Here is a 19,230-nt window from a genome sequence, read left to right on the forward strand (position 1 = left end):
GAGCTCGTTTGCATTGAATGTTTTTATAGAAAAATTTATTATAATGAATAAACTGTATATATAAGATGAAAGGATAGTTAAAAAAATATATTATGAGTATAGTTTTTTTATAAAAAAAAAATTAAATTGAAGCCTCACAATCCAAACAGAAACTATGGAAGTGTTTGGATTGCAATTTTTTTAAAAAAAATTATTACATTTTCCGTGAATATATTTTTTAATCACCTTTTTACATTACATCTATCAAATTGTTATAGTAATTTTTTTAAAAAAAAATCCAGAAAAAATGTAATCTAAACTTCCAACAATATCAATCGTCGCTTAGATTGATCGTAACCAGTAACCTAAAAATCACTCTAAAGATTTTATTATGTAGGACAGGTCCGAAATTGTGGGTTTCTGACGATCACATATTATCAGCATGATCAATAATGATTTTGGTCCCACAAATTCTAAGAATATTTTATTTATTGTTGCTTCGAAAAGGTTTGATCCTTGTGCACAAAGCCACTCATGCCAAATTGTTTGTAATACGACATTCATACTGGGCAGTCCTTAAGTCAATTGTGCCCCCCTGTTCTCCAACGCCTCGCTTCTTTTTGTTCTCTAAGTCTTCGGTCGACTTAGATTTCTGGGACCTTCCTAGCTTCAAATTCGATTGGTAAGTATTAAAAAAAAAAATTTGAACGTTAAATTGGTCAATTAATTTTTATTTCTATGGTACACATGGCCCGTGACTGCCAATTCGCGATTCCCTCCCACAGCTTTTGAGAAGTATACATGACAGGCCAAAAATGTCAAAGTCCATTAATTTACTTATAGAACTGCTTCCCCTTCAAAATTGTCGCAACTATCTCCTTGGACAATTAATATTCCACAGTTTTTTCAAAAAGTCCTCTCAAAGAGGGTAGCTGTATAGACTAATTAACACAACCGACTAAAGGTGCATCTGATAAAACTAAAATTTGAAATATAAAATCTGAATATGTTAAATTACTAGATTATTATAAAGAATTTATCGTTTATTGTTTTGAGTAAGACTTGCCTAAACAACTCAAAACCACTTAATTAATTAAAATATTCTATTTTTTGTTATCAAATGTGTTTGTTTGTCTCAACCCATTAAACTTAAATGTTGAATTGAACTATTAAATAGACCCTAAGCAAGAAGAATATATATAAAAAAAAAGAGGAGTCGCCCAAAATCAATGCTTACTACAGACATAAAGGATTACAGGGAAATGTTGAAACTAACATCATATTGGACTAGAAACCAATAGAGACTACTGATTAATAAAATAATTTGGCTCATGGCTCCAATTCTGTATGACACCTAATTCTATTTGATAATTCAATTTAGCACTTAAATTTATTAGATTCAAATATTTAACATGTTCAACTGCGTTTGATAACCAATAATTAAACATTTGAATTGATTAAGTTGCACCGAATTTTCTACACAAAATTTGCTCTAAAAAATAAGTGATAAGTTATTCACAACTTATCACTTAATGCGACATACAAAATAAAGTATCAAATTTAGTATTTAACAATTTAATAAATTCAAACTTCAATTTTATCAAATATACTATAAACCTGCCTAATGGCTATAAATTCTGTACGACACTAAATTTTGTTGCAAACTACCGAAATTTATGAACATCACTCTTTTCCCAAAAGCTGCATCAGTAAATGTATACTTTTTTTTTCATAACTATAACAATTGTATAACCTATTCTATCATAATCTATAAGCGAAGGAGAGTCTAAGGAGACTTTGTATGTTAGGAGTTAGGAGGTATGCAGATCTAACTAAATTAAAGGAGTGTTACGACACCATCTTTAGTTTTTTTTTTTTTGCTGCAAGCGAAATTTGAATTCCCACCTATAGTCCAAAGAGCGACTTAAGTCCCTTCCTTGGTGGCGAATGAGCTTTCAATAAATGTATACTCTCTCGTAGTCATACATGTGTCTCTGCAATTTTTGCTCCCAACTCTCAATTCCTCAATCCCTTGAATCTATCCGAATTGTACAAATGCCTTATCATCAGGCCGTGATCCCATTTTCTCACACAATTAATGGCATCATTTTCTCCTTTGCATGCAATAGGAATCTAAAGGCTTCACCTAACTGAATAAAGGTTGACAGGTAATGGCGGAATGCAAACACAGTTTCTCTGTCTCTCTGTACTGTAACACTCATTTCCTTGTGACACATGCACTGTCATGAATACAATCTTTCTCGTGTGGATGGATGGTCATGGTAAAAAGGGGCATTGCTCTTTCCAAGCACATGGCTTGTAATGTTACTAGTAATTTTTTTGAGTCAAAGAGGGCCCCGCACCAACTCCCTCGATAGTACCTTTCAGTTTCAGCAGCTTTTTGCTTTGCATGCCATAGCTTTGGCCTTCTCCACAAAAAATATTCGGTGGTCAGTTGGTCGCCATTATAGCTTACAATTTTGGCAGAAGCTTAACATAATCAGTAGAGCAATCACATAATATTTTATTGCAATTCCACATTGTTGATGTTAATTAATTAGGAACAATCATGGTCCGGAATATTGGAGAAATAATATAGTACTCCAGCATCTATTATGAAGTGGAATAATGATTAAGGAGGAGGAATTTCGACTCCATTCTCTTAATTTTTTTTCTATATTAATTGCCTATTGTCAAATGGCAGTTTTCTCCACTCTGCCGTAAAAATAAACAGAAAAAATCTTTCTGCTTCAAAGGTTCTAGATTCAAATTCTCTTCTTCTCTCCCGATTTCTTAAGTTTCGTTGTTTTTCTTTTCTGGAACGGTATATCCTTCACATAGAAAATTCAGTGATAATGCTGACGGAAGATCTTCGTTAAGAAATTCTTTGCCAAGTTTACCTGCCACCACTTAATTTTCATTGATGTAATCATCGAGTACAACACTATTTTAAGTACAGGGGCTGTGCAATTTTTTTTTTTAATCTATTCAGGGGGTATCGGGTTTCGGGTATATCGGACTTGACTAATCCTCCTGAAGTCCAAGAGGAGAGACCCCATCCCCTCGAACCGATAATCACTGGGACTCGATTCCTGATGGAAGAGAATGGACAACGATTTCCAAGGAGGCTCCCGTGATTAAGCGAGCTGCCCAGGAGGGCCCTGTGCATTCATTCGTTCCTTTCTCCGGTTGAAAGTTCAAAGACGTCATGTGCAGTGGACCAATATACGTACTCTAAATTTTGACATTTGGTGCCAACTTGAAGTTTATAAATTACAAGAGAGCTTAACTTAAGAAAGAAAAAAGAAAAAGGGTAATACCTCTTTTTTGTGTTATTTAATGATTCTTTGTGCATGGTGTGAGAACAATTTTCGAAGGAAAAAAATAGCAGCGAAAATCTGTGTGTGTGTGTGTGAAATAAACAGCATGACCTTGAAGTTTGGATTGCATTTTCTGTCATTTTTCATAGAAAAATTACTGTAGCGATTTGATGTATGTGACGAAAAAAGATAATAGGAAAATGTGATCACAGAAAACGACGTAATTTTTCAGTGGAAAACCGCAATCCAAACAAGGCCGCTTTTGTGGAATTTTTGATTTGAGAAATTGATGCTTCGAAAGGCAACCCCAGTGCTATCATGTTTTCCTTTTCTTTAAACGACACAATACAAAAGCGTTTCATCTGTAATCAATAAATAAATATCAGAGTTTAAATTATCAAATAGTAAGCGAAGTCTTGCTATTATATTATGAAATAAAAGGGAAACCACAGCAAAGTGATAATTTGACTCAATTAAGGTGCAAGTGAATAAATTAGGATTCTCCGATCCATATAAAGTAAATATGACTACAAGGGCATCAAACGATTAGGAAAAGTTTATGCTACAAGTCATAGCCAGAAGTGCAAGCTATATGTAACTCACCAAGATTGGATCGCATACATTTTTGATCTAGAAGAATATACTACTAAAATTTACAGGCTCACACTTTTGGTCAAGAGGAAAATCACATTATAAGACTAGACTATCCACCTATATACTACGTGCCATTTCACCCAATTATTGCAACCCTTCATTGCCAATTAATCAATCAGTAACCATAATTATGTGCAATAATGAGAGGAAAAGATAAAAGCACGAATGACAAAATAACCAATTTCGTTTGGGTATAACTATCAACTGGTGACAAAAATGACATGCACTGGAGTCGAGCCTCTCCTATCTTTCGTGAATTTGTTTAACCATTTGTTGGATCTGGTTGTTAGATTGCAAATGGCTCTGACAAAAATGTTAAGCCTGTAGAAAACTATGGTGCCTGCTGATGCCTCATGCTCATCAACCGGACACTGAAAAAAAAAAAAAAAAAAAACGACCCAACACCTTCCCTCCACCTTTTCATTCCTCCAAATACTAAATAATCCTACAATTTTGATTCACAGCTCTCTGTTTTTTCTGTCTCTCTCCTTATGCTACATTACCGCAAAAGGAGCAGAAGAAACAGAGAGTTTATGAACAGGAGATGGTGAAATACTAGAATACAAAAATCCTGGAAAACCATCACTATCATTTCTCCAACATTCTTGAAAATGACCCTGAATCTGAAATTTCTCTCTATTTCCAAGGTCAAGATTGGATTTTTATAGCAATTAAAAAAACCCCCAGGTAAGAGTTCTTCAATAGTAAGCATTTGTTTACATTACATTCTCAATCACAGCTAATAATGCATTTTACTAACCCAACGGAATAAGACATTCAAGAGAATCATCAAGCTTCGTTTTGACAGTCTGTAAACGGGGACCATTTGGCAAATATATAAATCATAGGAAAGAAAGAACATATAGAACCATGTTCAATGCATAAGACAAGACACTGGCATTAACATATGATTGGATTTCCATTGACTTATCATTAGTTTTTCTTGGTTTCCAGATATCTATCTATCTATCAATCATCATTATATGGTCGATTGCTGCCTTTTTTTGCCGGCCCTTTTGCTTGTTATGAAGAAAGAAATAGAGGCTGTAGAGATCAATCCATACACTTCTTGACAGGCAAATGTGTCGGTTCAAAGCATAGCCTTTTTTTGGTTCCATTTTTTTTTTCTGGGGTAGGTTGTTGTTTGCCGTGAGGATGGGCATAATGGAGGGAGGTGAGGAGGTGACGAGAGGTGGTCATGAGGAGTGTATATTTGTGTCAGTCAGACTGAGGCCTTTGAATGAGAAGGAGATTTTGAAGAATGACGTTTCAGATTGGGAATGCATCAATGACACTACAATTATCTACAAGAATGCTAATCTTTCTGCCTCTGAGCGGTCAATGTACCCTACAGCTTATACATTTGGTAAGGAGATGAATGTAAGACTTCAATTTCAGTCAGTTATTTTGATTGTTATGGTCTTTTATGTTTCTGATAATTCTTTAGATTTCAATTTTGTTGCATCTTGATGAAAAGGGTGGAAAATTTGAGTTGGAACTATCTTAAGGGGAAATTAAAGGTCACAGGCCTTTGTTAGAAACTTTTCCTTTTGGTATTTGTCGCTTGACTATGATCTTTTCCATCCTTTTTTTTTCCAGTTTGGTCCTGAGGTGGCAAATGAGACTATTGAACATTTCTATGTGATCAATCTGCTTTAGCATTCTTATTTTTATCCTAATATAGAGTTAGTATGATTAATTTTCTACGTGAATTTTTTTTGTTTCTGTTATTCATGCTTAATTTGTCTATGCTGTTTCAGAACTGCTGCTCTGTTATGCTAGCAAGTGGTGCTGCTATAGCAGTATCGATTATGCCAGTGTTCATGACTTGGACACTCTTTCTGATTTTCCTTTGTTTCTGTTGTTTTGCTTCTAGACAGAGCTTTTAGGAGTGATTGCACCACAAGGCAGGTATATGAAGAAGGAGCTAAGGAAGTTGCTCTTTCGGTAGTTGGCGGAATCAATGGTAAGCACATATCTGAACTTCTTCCCTTTTTTGCCTCATTAGACTGAACTTTACAAGTTTCTTGGTGTTCTCAAGCTCAATGTATTAGTACTTACCAAAGATGATGTTCTTGTTAGCAACTCTTTTTGCGTACGGACAAACAAGCAGTGGAAAAACGTTTACCATGACTGGAATTACCGAATACACCATAGGAGATATATATGATTACATACAGAAGGTAATCTAAATCCCACTTATCATGAACTTCTCAGTATTTTGAGTTCTTTCTTTCCTGGGGTTATAATCTGTCTTCCACATCATGGCTTTGGTTTTCAGCATAGGGAAAGAGAATTCATTCTAAAGTTCTCGGCATTGGAGATCTACAATGAATGTGTTAGAGACCTCCTTAGCACAGATACCACTCCCCTTCGACTTCTAGATGATCCGGAGGTAAATGTCTTCCTATGGTGTGTGTTAGTATTCGTTTGGCAATTACCTTATTCTTGTCTACTTTAACAGCGAGGGACCATTGTTGAGAAACTCACAGAGGAAGTTGTAAGGGACTGGGACCATGTGATTGAACTCCTTTCTGTCTGCGAAGGTAAGAATAACCTGAGAAGTTCTTAGGGTCAGTCAGAAGCTCAATAGTTATAATGTTGTTTTTTTTTACTGTTTCAGCTCAAAGACAGATAGGAGAGACCGTGCTCAATGAGACAAGCTCCAGATCTCACCAAATCATCAGATTGGTACGCCTATTGGTTAAAAGTCCTTTGTTGTTTCCATTCATGAGGCCAAAACTTCAGAACTCAAACCACGCTTTCCTTTTGTTGACAGATGGTTGAAAGCTCTGCCCGTGAATTTTTAGGCAGGGAAAATTACAGCACTCTTGCAGCTACTGTGGTATGAACTTTCTGTTAGGTTGATTCTCTAAATTGGAAATGAGATATTGTTAACTGTTGATGAAGGCTGTGGTAATTTTTTTTGTGCTGTTTTAATTTAGAATTTTGTAGATCTGGCTGGAAGTGAGCGTGCATCTCAATCATTATCGGCAGGAACAAGATTAAAAGAAGGCTGCCACATTAATCGCAGTTTGCTAACCCTGGGAACTGTGATTCGCAAGCTAAGGTAAGTCTTTTATGCAGTTGCCAATGTGGCAAAAGAATTAATCTCAAGTCCCTGCTGCGTAATATATAACTAATGTCACCTGAACAGATCCAGAAATTTTGCTTGTTAGCTTGACACTGTTATGGCACTTTACCACTGATGTGCTGCATCTGACATTGACTAAATTGACTCTCCCTGCATAATGCCAATGACTCAACAAAGTTAGTGTTGTTTTTTTTTTCTCTAAATTGTTCTAATTTTTAGCTTTCTATAATCCAGAGCACCTTTTGGACAGTCAAATTACTAATTTGGCTTCATGGCATCATTTCATTTTAATGTATCACAGAAGTATTACTCAAATTGTTCTGTGTTTGTAACTTCCTAGATAAAGAGGTAAATGTTTTCAGTGAGATAAAACAGTGAGAAGCTAATTCCAGGATGGTTGGAAAGAGTTTCTTTAGTTATTTAAGTTCCATATTTCAATTTTCTGTCCATTTTACAAGAAAATTAAAGATTAACTACTTTCAGGCATGTCGAAATTCTTCTAGCAACACCTTGACTGATGTACTGTTTCATTTATCCCGATTTATTTTTGCCTTCTCATAAATGATGCAGCAAGGGAAAAAATGGACACGTTCCCTTCAGAGACTCTAAGCTAACCCGCATACTGCAGTCATCCTTAGGAGGTAATGCCAGAACAGCCATCATTTGCACTATGAGCCCTGCACGAAGTCACATTGAGCAATCAAGAAATACACTTCTTTTTGCCAGTTGTGCCAAAGAAGTAACCACCAATGCACAAGTTAATGTTGTCATGTCCGAAAAGGCATTGGTAAAGCATTTGCAGAGGGAATTGGCCAGACTAGAGAGTGAATTGAGAAGTCCTGGAACTACTGTTGTAACATCAGATTATGCAGCACTACTTCGAGGCAAAGATCATCAAATTGAAGAGGTAATGATTCTAACAATCTGCTACACATCTTCGGAAACATATTGTGCTAGAAATATGGATGGTTTGCTGTAGATTTGGTGCATTAGTGCCCAACTTATTATCTCTTTTATTTCACCAGCTGTCAGCTTAATTTGTCATAGCAATTTATTGGAGAATACCACTGCTCTTCTTTGTAGAGAACTTATAATTAGAAGAAAAGTATGTTAGTGGAAATCAATAGGACGTCACAAATTATTCTTGGGGACAAACTAGCTCACGATCAATCTTTGACAATTCTGTAGCTTGAGAAGGAGGTAAAAAATTTGATTCTACAGCGTGATATTGCTCAATCTCAACTCAAAGACTTGCTACAGCTTCTTGGACAAGATAGAAATTCTCTTAGGGGGGTAAGTTGTATAAAAAGCCATTAAATATGTTTTACTTGACACGCATTTTCCATATTTATTAGTTACCATCTGTCAACAGATTGGTTTGAGGAATTACCCTCACCTGCGGATCCATGAGTCACCAGATTCTGAACACCCAGTACCTGATACATCCAGTCTGTTAGATTCTCCAACGTTTTCTTGTGGAAACAGCAGGAGTAGTTCTGAGGATAACTTTATCCGGGTACCAGACTTTGTAAACAACTTTCAGGATAACAATACTACTCCAAGGATGTTAGTACTCTCTTCTAATTTTAGCGAAAGTGAATCATGTCAAGGATGGGAGGAAATGGACAAAAGAAGCAGTGGAACATCAGAAGACTTATGCAAGGAAGTTCGTTGCATTGAAGTGGAAGACTTTAGTTATCCATGTCCTTTAGAACACCAATCCAATGCTTTATCAATAACTGGTGGAGACAAGGAAATTCCTGAACTACAATCATCTCCATTGGAGGATGAGAGAAGATCACCATCACCTTCACTCAAGGAAGAAAAACAACTGGCACCAATTGCAGTAAAGGAAGATAAAGAACTTGTATCACCGCCATTAATGGAAGATGAGCAATTGGTGTTGCCACAATCGAAGGATGAGAAAGAGTTACATTGTATTGATTCTTCTTATGTTCCTACTGCAAATTCATCTCCTCTTCAGGATCTTCTAGCGGACTCAGTTGGTTCAAATGGCTTGTCATTGACTAAAAGCAGAAGCTGCAATGCAAGCATTACTATGACAAACAATACTCCACCGGATGGGTCAGAGAGAGAATTTATTGCCAGAAAAGAGGGTATTAAGAGGAAACTGCTGAAATTTGATTTTGATGTGGAAAGGTTATCAAGGGAAGGTTCTCACCCTTCTGCAGAGAATGTGGTTGATAATAAGTTTGAAGCGTCAAATGAGATATCTTCTAACACCGATAATGTTATCAGGGTTGATACATGCCCAAGGACAACGGAGCTTCATCCTGAAACTGAAGTTCCTGACAATCCTGTAAGTTTTGCATTTTGACTCTCTCTCTCTATCTGGGCAAAAATAACGTTTCTGCTTTCAACCTTGTGTCACCTACTACATATACAAATTGGCTTTTAAAATTATCCTCTTCAATAAGATTCTTTCTAGCTTCAAAGGTTTTTATTGAATATGAACATGAAAGGAAGAGAATAATGTGAAAGTTGCATTACAAGTGCAATTCACATTGACAGAGAAGATGCCCAAGTTAAAAGTGTCTCCAATGTTGTGATGCATGTAAGACGTTCATGCATAATAGTTGTGTTTAATTGATTCCTAAGTCTTTTTCTTATAAACCATGTTTTATGATAGTTTTTGCTGGTAATCCTGTTCCTTTACCACATGATGTCTATCCTCATTGCTTTTTCTGAGCGAACTGAGGTTTATTCTCTTAGCAAAACTAGAAACTGTTGTCAACTCGTAATTCTGGTTTGTTCAATGAATCCTAGCCGAGGATAAGTAAGGAGTTAAAACAGATTTTCTTGTAAATTTTGATCGTGCAAGAAACCAAATAGATTTGAGCTCTATTTAAAGGCCTGTAGTCAAGACTTCCATATATTTAGTGGTATAATGTAGAGTACATGAAGTTTTGCGGCTTTGAATTATCTATCAATTGGTTGTGGTACTTACAGATAAAAGAATCAGAAGAAAAATCCAGCCAAGCTATGAAGATTGTTAAAGATGTTGGCTTAGATCCAATAGAAGACGAGCACGTCGGTCTTAGGAATTGGCCAACTGAATTCAAGAGGCTTCAAAAAGAAATTATTGAACTCTGGGCAGCTTGTAGTGTTTCACTAGCGCATAGAACCTATTTCTACCTTCTATTCCAAGGTGATCCTACAGATGCCATATATATGGAGGTAGAGACGAGGAGGATGATCTTTCTCAAGGATACATTTTCTCGAGGAGAGAAAACTATGTTAAATGGTCAGACAGTATCTCTCGCTTCAAGGTAAAGTGCTTATTCTAAGCTGAAAGTTCACTAGAAAAGAAAACTAAATTTTTGATTAGCTAGATGTATGTAAATGTGCCTCTCACAATAAACGAGCCTCTTCTTTTCTTTATTCATCTCTCGCACTTGTAGCAGCATTAAAAGTGCTTCATGATAAACCATTTAAGTGAATGCATATGCAGCTTCTACTAAAAATTCAGTTATAGAGAAACTCGTTCCATGTGTTGATAGATTGCATGTAGAGTCGGATAACCAAGCCAAAGGAGAAGCTATCTCTGCTTGTGTTGAATCATTTTTTTTTTTTTTTTGGAATTTCAAAATGCAGTATGAAGGCTCTTCGTCGTGAAAGGCGGACGCTAAGCAAGCAAATGCTGAAGAAGTTCTCAGAAGAAGAAAGGCAAAGCCTCTTCCTTAAGTGGGGTATTGGGCTTGACACAAAACTCAGGAGGTTACAGTTGGCTCAGCGCTTGTGGACCAACACAGAAGACATGAACCACATTGCTGACAGTGCCTATGTTGTTGCCAAGGTGGTCGGGCTTATTGAACCAGGGCAACATGCTCCTAAAGAGATGTTTGGACTCAACTTTACACCTCGAAGCTCATCAAAAACCTATAGTTTCAAACGGAGTTTGATATCTATTTTGTAAATGATGAATATGAATGGAGTTCGTGAGAGGAAGATTTCACACAATGGTTCAGATCCTTTGCAGGCTCAAATTTTTTAATTGGGTGGGTTTCGCCTTTGGTTTGTCCACATTCTTAAATTTGCTTGCTGATTGCAGATTGATTGTAGGGAGCATCGTATATTCCCCAATGATGTTACAATTTGTACTCTCTTGCTCCTCCTGTTATATACTTGCATTGAGTAGGATTGGCCAAAACTTATGCTCAGCCTAATTAAAGCACATAATAAAGATTTGTTTGATGCATGAGCAATTTGGTTGCGGATTTTTTCTAATAGCTGCTGAATGGCCAAAACTTATGGTTTTGGTTCAAGTCTCATTATATTTGCATTTTTTGTTTGTGTTAGTGTTCATCTCACCAATTGTGAATTAATTTGTACTATCCAAATTCTTGACCGCCCAGAAAGGAAAACGGAAAAAAGAATTGGATAGCCATTATTTTTTCAATTATTATTTTGTTTGCATCATAATTACAATTTTTAATCTACTTTTTTGTCTTACATACATCATACCACATGCTGAAGAGCGAAAATAAGGTTTGGGTGTAATTACACTGAAAGAGTTGAAAGGAAAGCCAGTAGAGAGAGGCAAGTCTCCCGGTTTTTGTATTGTGCCGGTTAGGGGTGCTGTCGAGTCGAGTCGAGCTCGAGTAGTGCTCGACTCGAGGCAAAATAACTGAGCTCGAGCTTGTCAAGCTTTTAAAATTCGAGTTCGAGTTTAATTAAATGTAATTAATTCAAATCAAGTTCAATTGAGCGTATTCGAGCTCAATCAAGCCTAATCAAGCTCAAGTAATAAAAATTAATATTTTATATATAATTTTAAATAAAGGATATTATTGACATTTTATAATAATAAAAATTAAAATATATATTATAAAAAGCTTGATAGAGCTCATCGAGCTCTCGAGTATCATATCATATTTCCAAGATCGAGCTCGACTCGATAGCTCTAACGAACAGCTCGAGCTCGAGCTGCTGACCAAGTAGCTCGCGAGCTCGAGCCAAGCTACTTGGTTTAGCTCCAGCCCTAGTGCCAGTATCCTGCTGTTGGTCTTACGGCTTTAGGGCTTCAGGCTCGCAAGTCATCGTCTACTGCTAAAGAGAAGGATAAGCTTGAAAAAAGGAAGAATAAGCAAAGCTGGCTTTTGCAGTGAATCTTTGTCAAGTAATCATGCACTGTGATAGGAACTCCCAATTCTCTAGCAAATATAGAGTTCACAGTAATTATTTCAAATAATTTTTTTTCCAAACACACTATTTCTAAACATGTTCGACTTCAAAAATTCGATTCAAAGTTTGTTTTTCTCGATTTTCTTATGATTCTTGAAAGAAAAAAGTTAAGGATGCGGATGACGCAATTTGATAACTGAATCAAAACATAAATCCTCCCCTCCTCTCTCTCTCTCTCTCTCTATATATACATTAATCCCCAAATTTTCACACAACCATAACATTGAATCCTTTCGTCCTCTCGTTACATAATATTGCCTTGTGAAACATCCCAATAAGCGTGTTAAACAGGCAATTGATTTTTTGGCCAGTTATAATACCGGTCACTAAGTGTCAATACGGAGACTGCAGAAAAGATGGATCAGAAGCGAAAGATGGAGACTAGAGAAAAGGTGGATGATAATCAAAAGATGGAGAGTAGATTAACGGTGGATTATCACTCACCATTCTATCATCCGCTTAAAGTTATATGGAGATGCTTAGTAGCTGTATTGGCCTGCTTATTTACGTACTGGTTAATGAAGTTCATGATAAGGCGGTTTGATCACTCTGGACAGCGTCCCAAGTTAGTCATATCGAGCTGCATCGTTTATACACTTATTGTCGTACCCATTGGTGCTTGCCTAATCTGGTCTATCCTGCTTGAATGTCGTGATTCCTATGTAGCACTTAGGAATTGCTGGATGATCCAGGAAACTCATCCAATGATGATGACGACAAGTTCAGTTGCACAAAAGGGGCCGCCAGTAGCAGACATGGTTTAAACTGCATAGATATGAATTCTTGTTCTTGGCTCTTGGGACAAGTAAGGTCTTAAAAAAAAAAAAAACCACGAAGTTACACCTTTTAATTAGCAAATATCAACTAAACGAATCAGTAAAAGTCTCGAGCTTGTTTTTGAGATGAAAATCCAAGTTCTTTAACGAGGAAGATTCGTAGGATTGGTGAATGTGAAACAAAAAAGAGTGCATGCTTTTGTTTAAAGCAATTACTAGCAAGAATGCACGCAATCGTGAGTCTATTTGGATGGACAATCTAAAAGAAAAGGGTCTTGCCCACATATAACTTTCTTTTGTGGTTTTTAAGCTCTTCTAATGGAAGTCTTCAGTACTTTTTTTTTTGGGGGTTTATTTTGCTAATGCACTGCTATATGGGATCGAAAATTTCAAGAAAGATGAACATATCTTGATGAATTTTAAGTTCTTTTAATGGAGTCTTTCCATGCTTCTTCAGTTATTTATTTAATTTGCTACTATAAATTAGGCATGGCATGAGAAATTTTCGGAAAGACGACAATAGAAGAAATGGGGATATTTGTTTATGTAATTTTCGTCTTGACGGACACAAAGATAAAAATGTTTATGAACTGAGGTCTATGATCAATGTCATTGTGTTTGACATAGATTTGTTAATCGCGTGCACTCCATACCATTTGCCGGCAAAGAAAGTGTAGTATCTTCTTCCATGAACTGACTTCCTTTCCTTTTTCTTATAAACTTTCTATTTTCTCGATCAACATAGTACTTTTAACCTTTCCTAAGAGTAAACTATCACGATTGAATGGATGACACGCGAGTAAATTTTGGATTTTAAATTCAAATTTTGCGCATATGTCATATATCTAATAGTGATAATATATACACTAATAGTATATATAAGATTCATCCTTTTCATAATCGCTTAGGCTGGCTTCCTTTTACATCATTTAACAGCCATATTTTGGCTGTCAAAAACAAAAAGGATCCAACAATTTCCATCCAGTAGCATTGTCAATAAAATTGAGCAGTGTGGGCTTCCTTTTTTTTTCCCAAAAAAGAGAAAAAAAAATCAACATACATCTACTTAACAGTTCTATGTGCATGAGATAAGAGGAGGAGGAGGATGAGCAGCATAAACAGAAGAATGGACAGCAATATTGCATGAGAAAAGAGCACGACAAACTGACAAAACAAAATAGAAAAGCAAGATTATGAGATTCAATTGGCAAAGCTTTCCAACTTTTAGTAGTGCTTTAGTTATACAGAGGACGTAGTTCAATTCAGTATTCTGTTTCGCCCAACAAATTATTGATTTTTTGTTGCGACATCTGGTGTCACCTGATATGCTCTTTTTCTTATTGCTTTACATCCACATTTTCACACCCAATTTTTTCCTTTTTCGTCTTCTCCCGAAAATTGGTAGATATGATGTCATCAAAAACAGACTTAATCACTCTTTCTTCTTGCCATTCTTCAATTCAAATAAGAATTTTTTTTTTTTTTGGTCAAGATTATAAGAATACAATTTCACTTGTAACAATGCAGACTTATGATTCTTGATGATTTTGTTAGACCTTTTCCAGTTTTGTCAGTAGAAGAATGGGCCGATTGATTTGAGTCAGCAAACAAGTAGGTCATATGAGTTACAGCGTACTCAGCGAAGCTAAAGTGCAGCCCAATGGAGCTAACCTTGTTCTCGGGCTTTCTGTCTTTTCCTTTTTTGGTCTTGCTTGTTCCATGTCTCTTGCCATTTACTGCTATCTATAGTCTCGGTTCCCTAATCTAGAAATCAACAGTCGAATTATTGGATGTGCATATAATGTCAACAAATCCCATGCAATGAAAAAATTATTCCTCATATATTTTTTCTAATAACTTCACCTCTTTCATAGGTGTTAGCACAAGTTTTGATCAAATTCAACTATTCAACTTCAATGAGTATTTCTCCAATTGTTTCGTCTATTATTCTTGGGTTTTTATATTGACTTAAGTGACACGGAGTATGGAGGATATATGGAATCATTAACCTTTAAAGAAAACTAATCTCTCGCCCCCTCTCCATTTCTTAAATCTCATCTTTTTCCTGCTAAACAAAATTACAAAAAAAAAAAAAAACCTTTAAAGAAAAGACCACTTGGAGCAATTAGTTGTTGACACATTAATATAGAGAAATTTCTAAAAGTACTGCTTGGGTTCGTCTATGGCGTGGAGACTACAAGACCACTCAAAAGCTACTGGGCTTGGCTGTGGGCTTCATGCTCCAAAATCTGTCTGTTTACATTATAAATATAGCTTTTCTTTGGGCCTCCTAAAAAATTCCTTGTTTAGATTATGATTTTTCGCAGAAAACGTAAATATATTCTTTAATCATTTTTTTACTTTATAAATATCAAATATTATACTACTCTTTTTTTTTTTTTTTTACAAAATCTTCTAAAAATAAAAATCCAAACAATCAATAACTCTCATTGGGGCGTGGGGTGGGGGGTTTTGGGGGGAAGATTGTGGGCAGGAAAAGAGAAGTCAACTACTACAACTAATTAGTCTGTCATTACTGCTCCAAATCCAGTAGTATTTTTTTAGTACCGCATCTGACAATGGAAGCTGAGAACCAAATAGTTATTACGCATGATATGGGGCATCCATATTGGGTCCATTATACACTAATTAATTCAGACTACAACAATTCTAAACCAAACACTAATCGGTTTGACCGGCGTTCATTAGTGTTATTGCTGTACCCGAGGAGGAAAAAATTAATCCCAGTCTACTTTGTTTGAATTTGGAATAATACATCATTCTCCGAGAATCACCACCATTATCCCTCTCCCCCATAAATTCCATTTGGTAGTTTTTTTTTTTTCTTTTAACATGGTTTACTACGCCCAAAAAATAAAAAGGAAAAAATAGAATGGACAAAGAGGAGAAATGGTAATCAATGGCATGCAGTGCATCTGTTTTCAGACTCGGACCGGACCGGCCGGTCGAACCGGTCGAACCGGAAACCGGCCAGGTAGCCGGTCCGAGTCACATTAGAAAACCGGAAATTTAAAATCCGGTCAAAGCCGGTCAAAAACCGGGTTTGACCGGGAAAAAACCGGTTTTTCCGGTTCAACAGTAATTTTTTTTTAAAAAAATTCAAACTTTTTAATATTATGTTTTGACCCCCTAAATTGTTAAAACTTATTGATATAGCTCAAATATTTGATACTTTATAAATATTGTCCTAAAATTTGATGTTATTTTTCAATTAAATTCATAATTTTAATTCTAAACTTGTTAATATTTATTAAATAATATAAATTGCTACTTGATTGTTCTAATTTCTTTGTATTTTCTTGTTAAATATATTTGAAACATCAAATATATATGAATATGCCTTTATTAATATCAATATATTATTAGATATTATATATATAATATTTTAATTTTTAAATAATTTTTATTTATGACGTCATCCGGTTCGACCCCTATCGACCCCCGGTCGAACCCATTGACCCCTGACCCCTGACCTCGGCCGAGTCGCTATCCGGTCCGGTTCTGAAAACAACATGCTATATTTTTGGTCTGGTAATCGGAGCAAGCCTTGTAGTATCATATGAACAAACTTTTTGTTTGATGGGACATAGTGACAAAAGGGGGAGAAAAAAAATTATGATCATAGCCATGGCTCTTTTTTTTTTTTTTTTTCCCCCTTTAAATTTGTTTCTTTTTCCAGTAATGCAATTATTTCTGCTGTTTTGTGTAGTTATAGTGGGCTTCACCATATTTAAGAGTCTAAAAGCTAAGCATCATCTCTTCTGAGTTATGACAAAGCTTAATTTGTTGGCAATTTTAGGTTTGAGTCTTCAATGGATCTTCTCCTTTGTTGGTAAACTTTTCACTGTGTTAACGTCGACAGAAGACCATCACGTTATGATATGAGGTATAGGTGGTTGGTTTTCGATTAATTGCCAAAAAACTGGGTTTTTTATGAACTGGGTTTTTGGAGCGAATGACGGGTTGAATCACTCCTATCTGGTGCTCTATATGGGATTTCTATTCATATCAACTTGTCTTGGATCGGTCACTATTTTTTTGAAAAAATTATTTACTTGCATCATGAATGTTTTCAATCATTTTTTTAATCTCACAAATATCACATCATCAAAAGTATTATCGTGATTATTTTAAAAAAATTTAATCCGAACAAGTATTTGGCAACTTTAAGTGTTTGAGAGGAAAATGATAAAGATGAGAAAATCGACAGCTAATGTCCTAGCATACACATAAATACACAGCCAATTGGGGTCATTATGTTGTAATTTTGTTACCTTATTTAATTTGGAAGTTTTTAGATTTAAAGATTCAGAATTCAAATTCTCCTTTTTCTTTCGCAGAAAAAAATTTAAAGAATGAGACTCAGAAATTTGACGTATGTGACCGAAACCCAAAACTTAAATGCTAATAGTACAAGAAGAGAAGAAAAATAGAATGGGCTAAAATGATCCAATTTGAAAAGAAATTGGGAGGAAGCACAAACAAAGCAGTCCCGCCAAAAGAAAACGAAAAAAATTCCCCAGCAACCACAGTTTCTCCGGTTCTTTTTAAAGTATAGAATGGTTACTGCCGTCATCCATCTGGCACGAGGCTTGTGAGCTCTAGATTTTTGATGCCCCACATGTTTGAATTTCTACTATATATTCTAGCAATAATAATAGTTCTACCATAGGTCCCATGCGGCTGGCATCGTGAAACATCTTCATATGTCAAAATATTACACGTTTTTGGACTTTCATTCAAGAATTCAAGCAAAATAGGCACAGTATAGCTGTTCTTATGCTTTGTTTGAGTCGAAACTACACTTTTTTTTTTTTTATTTTATCATCGTCACTTTATCTATAGTTATATATCATTTTATTTTAATTTAATCTAAGAAAAAGTTTAACTGAACCTAAAAGGGATCGACGGAAATTGAATCATCATCAAATCAAACAATATACTATGCATTAGTATGAATTTTTAAAAAAAATCACATCTGTAACACTGGATGAAAAACAAAATTTAAATTATTAACCTTGCACCTCATCAAATCTTAAAGTCTTGGAGTGACGAACATCCAAAGTCTACTCGTTGAAACTGCAAAAAAATGTGTTAAACTGAGAAAAAAAAACCTCTGAGGTGTGGTGTAAGTGGGAACAGCATTCATTCATTGGCCTGTTGCTGTGCTTTGGATGGAATGGAATTGGAACCACATCTGATTTGACTACAACAACAACAGCAGCAAATAAAAAGGTAAGAGCCCCTGCACAAAGCAGGCTCCAACTCAGCAAATTAAGGGAAAAAGCTCAAAAAGGGCAAGTCAATATCCCCAAAGAGAGAAAGAAAAAATGGAGGGATCTAAATCCCGGCAAAAAGAGGACGTGATTTGAGACATCCTTTCCTCCCTGGCATCACATCACTTAATCAAATCAACCAAACTTTATGAATTAGTACCACTGGACTGTTTAATCAGCCCCAGATATATGCTGCAGTATTAAATTATTATTCTTAATTCTGGGTTATAATTACAAATGGATCTCTTAACCCCCAGTTTATCATCATCATAAAACGTCCCTGTGATTTCTCTGCCCCATTTCCAAAAGCCAGCTTCAATTAGTCAATCAACTCCTTCTTCTAAACATTTTTAATTTCGTCTTCCTTTAATTACACCGCATCCATGCTTCATTCATCACATATTTTGTAGGAGTATTTGGTTTAACTGCTCGCTTAATGTTGGTTACCAAAGAAAGAAAGGGTAATTACTAATTAGAGAGTCGGTAAATTAGGTCTATTGTAAAGCAGAGAGAGTCCCGGGGGTTTGTTTGGATTGAGCATTATTTATCCAGTTTTATTTGCTTACATCATCATTACAATTTCCAAATCACCTTTTTATCTTCCCAATTATCTTTTTATTTCACATACATCACATCACAAAAAGTGTTACAGTAAAAATATCCCAAATAACTTACAATCCAGACAAACCCCCAATTTCATAAGCGAGTTAAAAGGTCTTTGAGTTCGTAGTACTTACAAGCGAAAGATTTGCAGAAAAATTATTGAAAAAAGAGAGAGATTTGAAGACAAGAATTAAGAAGAGCGATAGGACGGTAAGAAAGATTGGGGGTTCAATGATTCAACCCATTAGAGGTTAAAAGTAGCCAACCCACTCCCATCTGATATGACTTTCCCCGGTCACCTT

At 35.6% G+C, this 19,230-nt stretch overlaps 1 protein-coding gene across 1 annotated transcript; it reads left to right on the plus strand.

Moving 5' to 3' along the window:
- The first annotated feature begins 4,822 nt into the window (after positions 1–4,822).
- Positions 4,823–11,266, plus strand: LOC113699076 (kinesin-like protein KIN-7E). Its single transcript, XM_072059729.1, has 13 exons — positions 4,823–5,319; positions 5,830–5,919; positions 6,036–6,136; positions 6,235–6,348; positions 6,418–6,499; positions 6,577–6,644; positions 6,733–6,798; positions 6,899–7,023; positions 7,618–7,954; positions 8,236–8,340; positions 8,420–9,367; positions 10,018–10,337; positions 10,663–11,266. Exons 1-13 carry the CDS (start codon positions 5,109–5,111, stop codon positions 10,982–10,984), a joined length of 2,889 nt encoding a protein of 962 aa, XP_071915830.1. The 5' UTR covers positions 4,823–5,108; the 3' UTR covers positions 10,985–11,266.
- The last annotated feature ends 7,964 nt before the right edge of the window (positions 11,267–19,230 follow it).

The sequence above is a fragment of the Coffea arabica genome, chromosome 7e (genome assembly GCF_036785885.1).
Source record: "Coffea arabica cultivar ET-39 chromosome 7e, Coffea Arabica ET-39 HiFi, whole genome shotgun sequence".
NCBI classification, from domain to species: Eukaryota; Viridiplantae; Streptophyta; class Magnoliopsida; order Gentianales; family Rubiaceae; genus Coffea; species Coffea arabica.

What these genes read in the sequence shown, in the direction of transcription:
- LOC113699076 (XM_072059729.1), top strand. Translation starts at nt 5,109, where the DNA reads ATGGGCATAATGGAGGGAGGTGAGGAGGTGACGAGAGGTGGTCATGAG. An exon ending in CCCTACAGCTTATACATTTG is followed by an intron (nt 5,320 to 5,829) that starts GTAAGGAGATGA and finishes TTTTGCTTCTAG; the next exon opens with ACAGAGCTTTTAGGAGTGAT. An exon ending in ACAGTATCTCTCGCTTCAAG is followed by an intron (nt 10,338 to 10,662) that starts GTAAAGTGCTTA and finishes TTCAAAATGCAG; the next exon opens with TATGAAGGCTCTTCGTCGTG.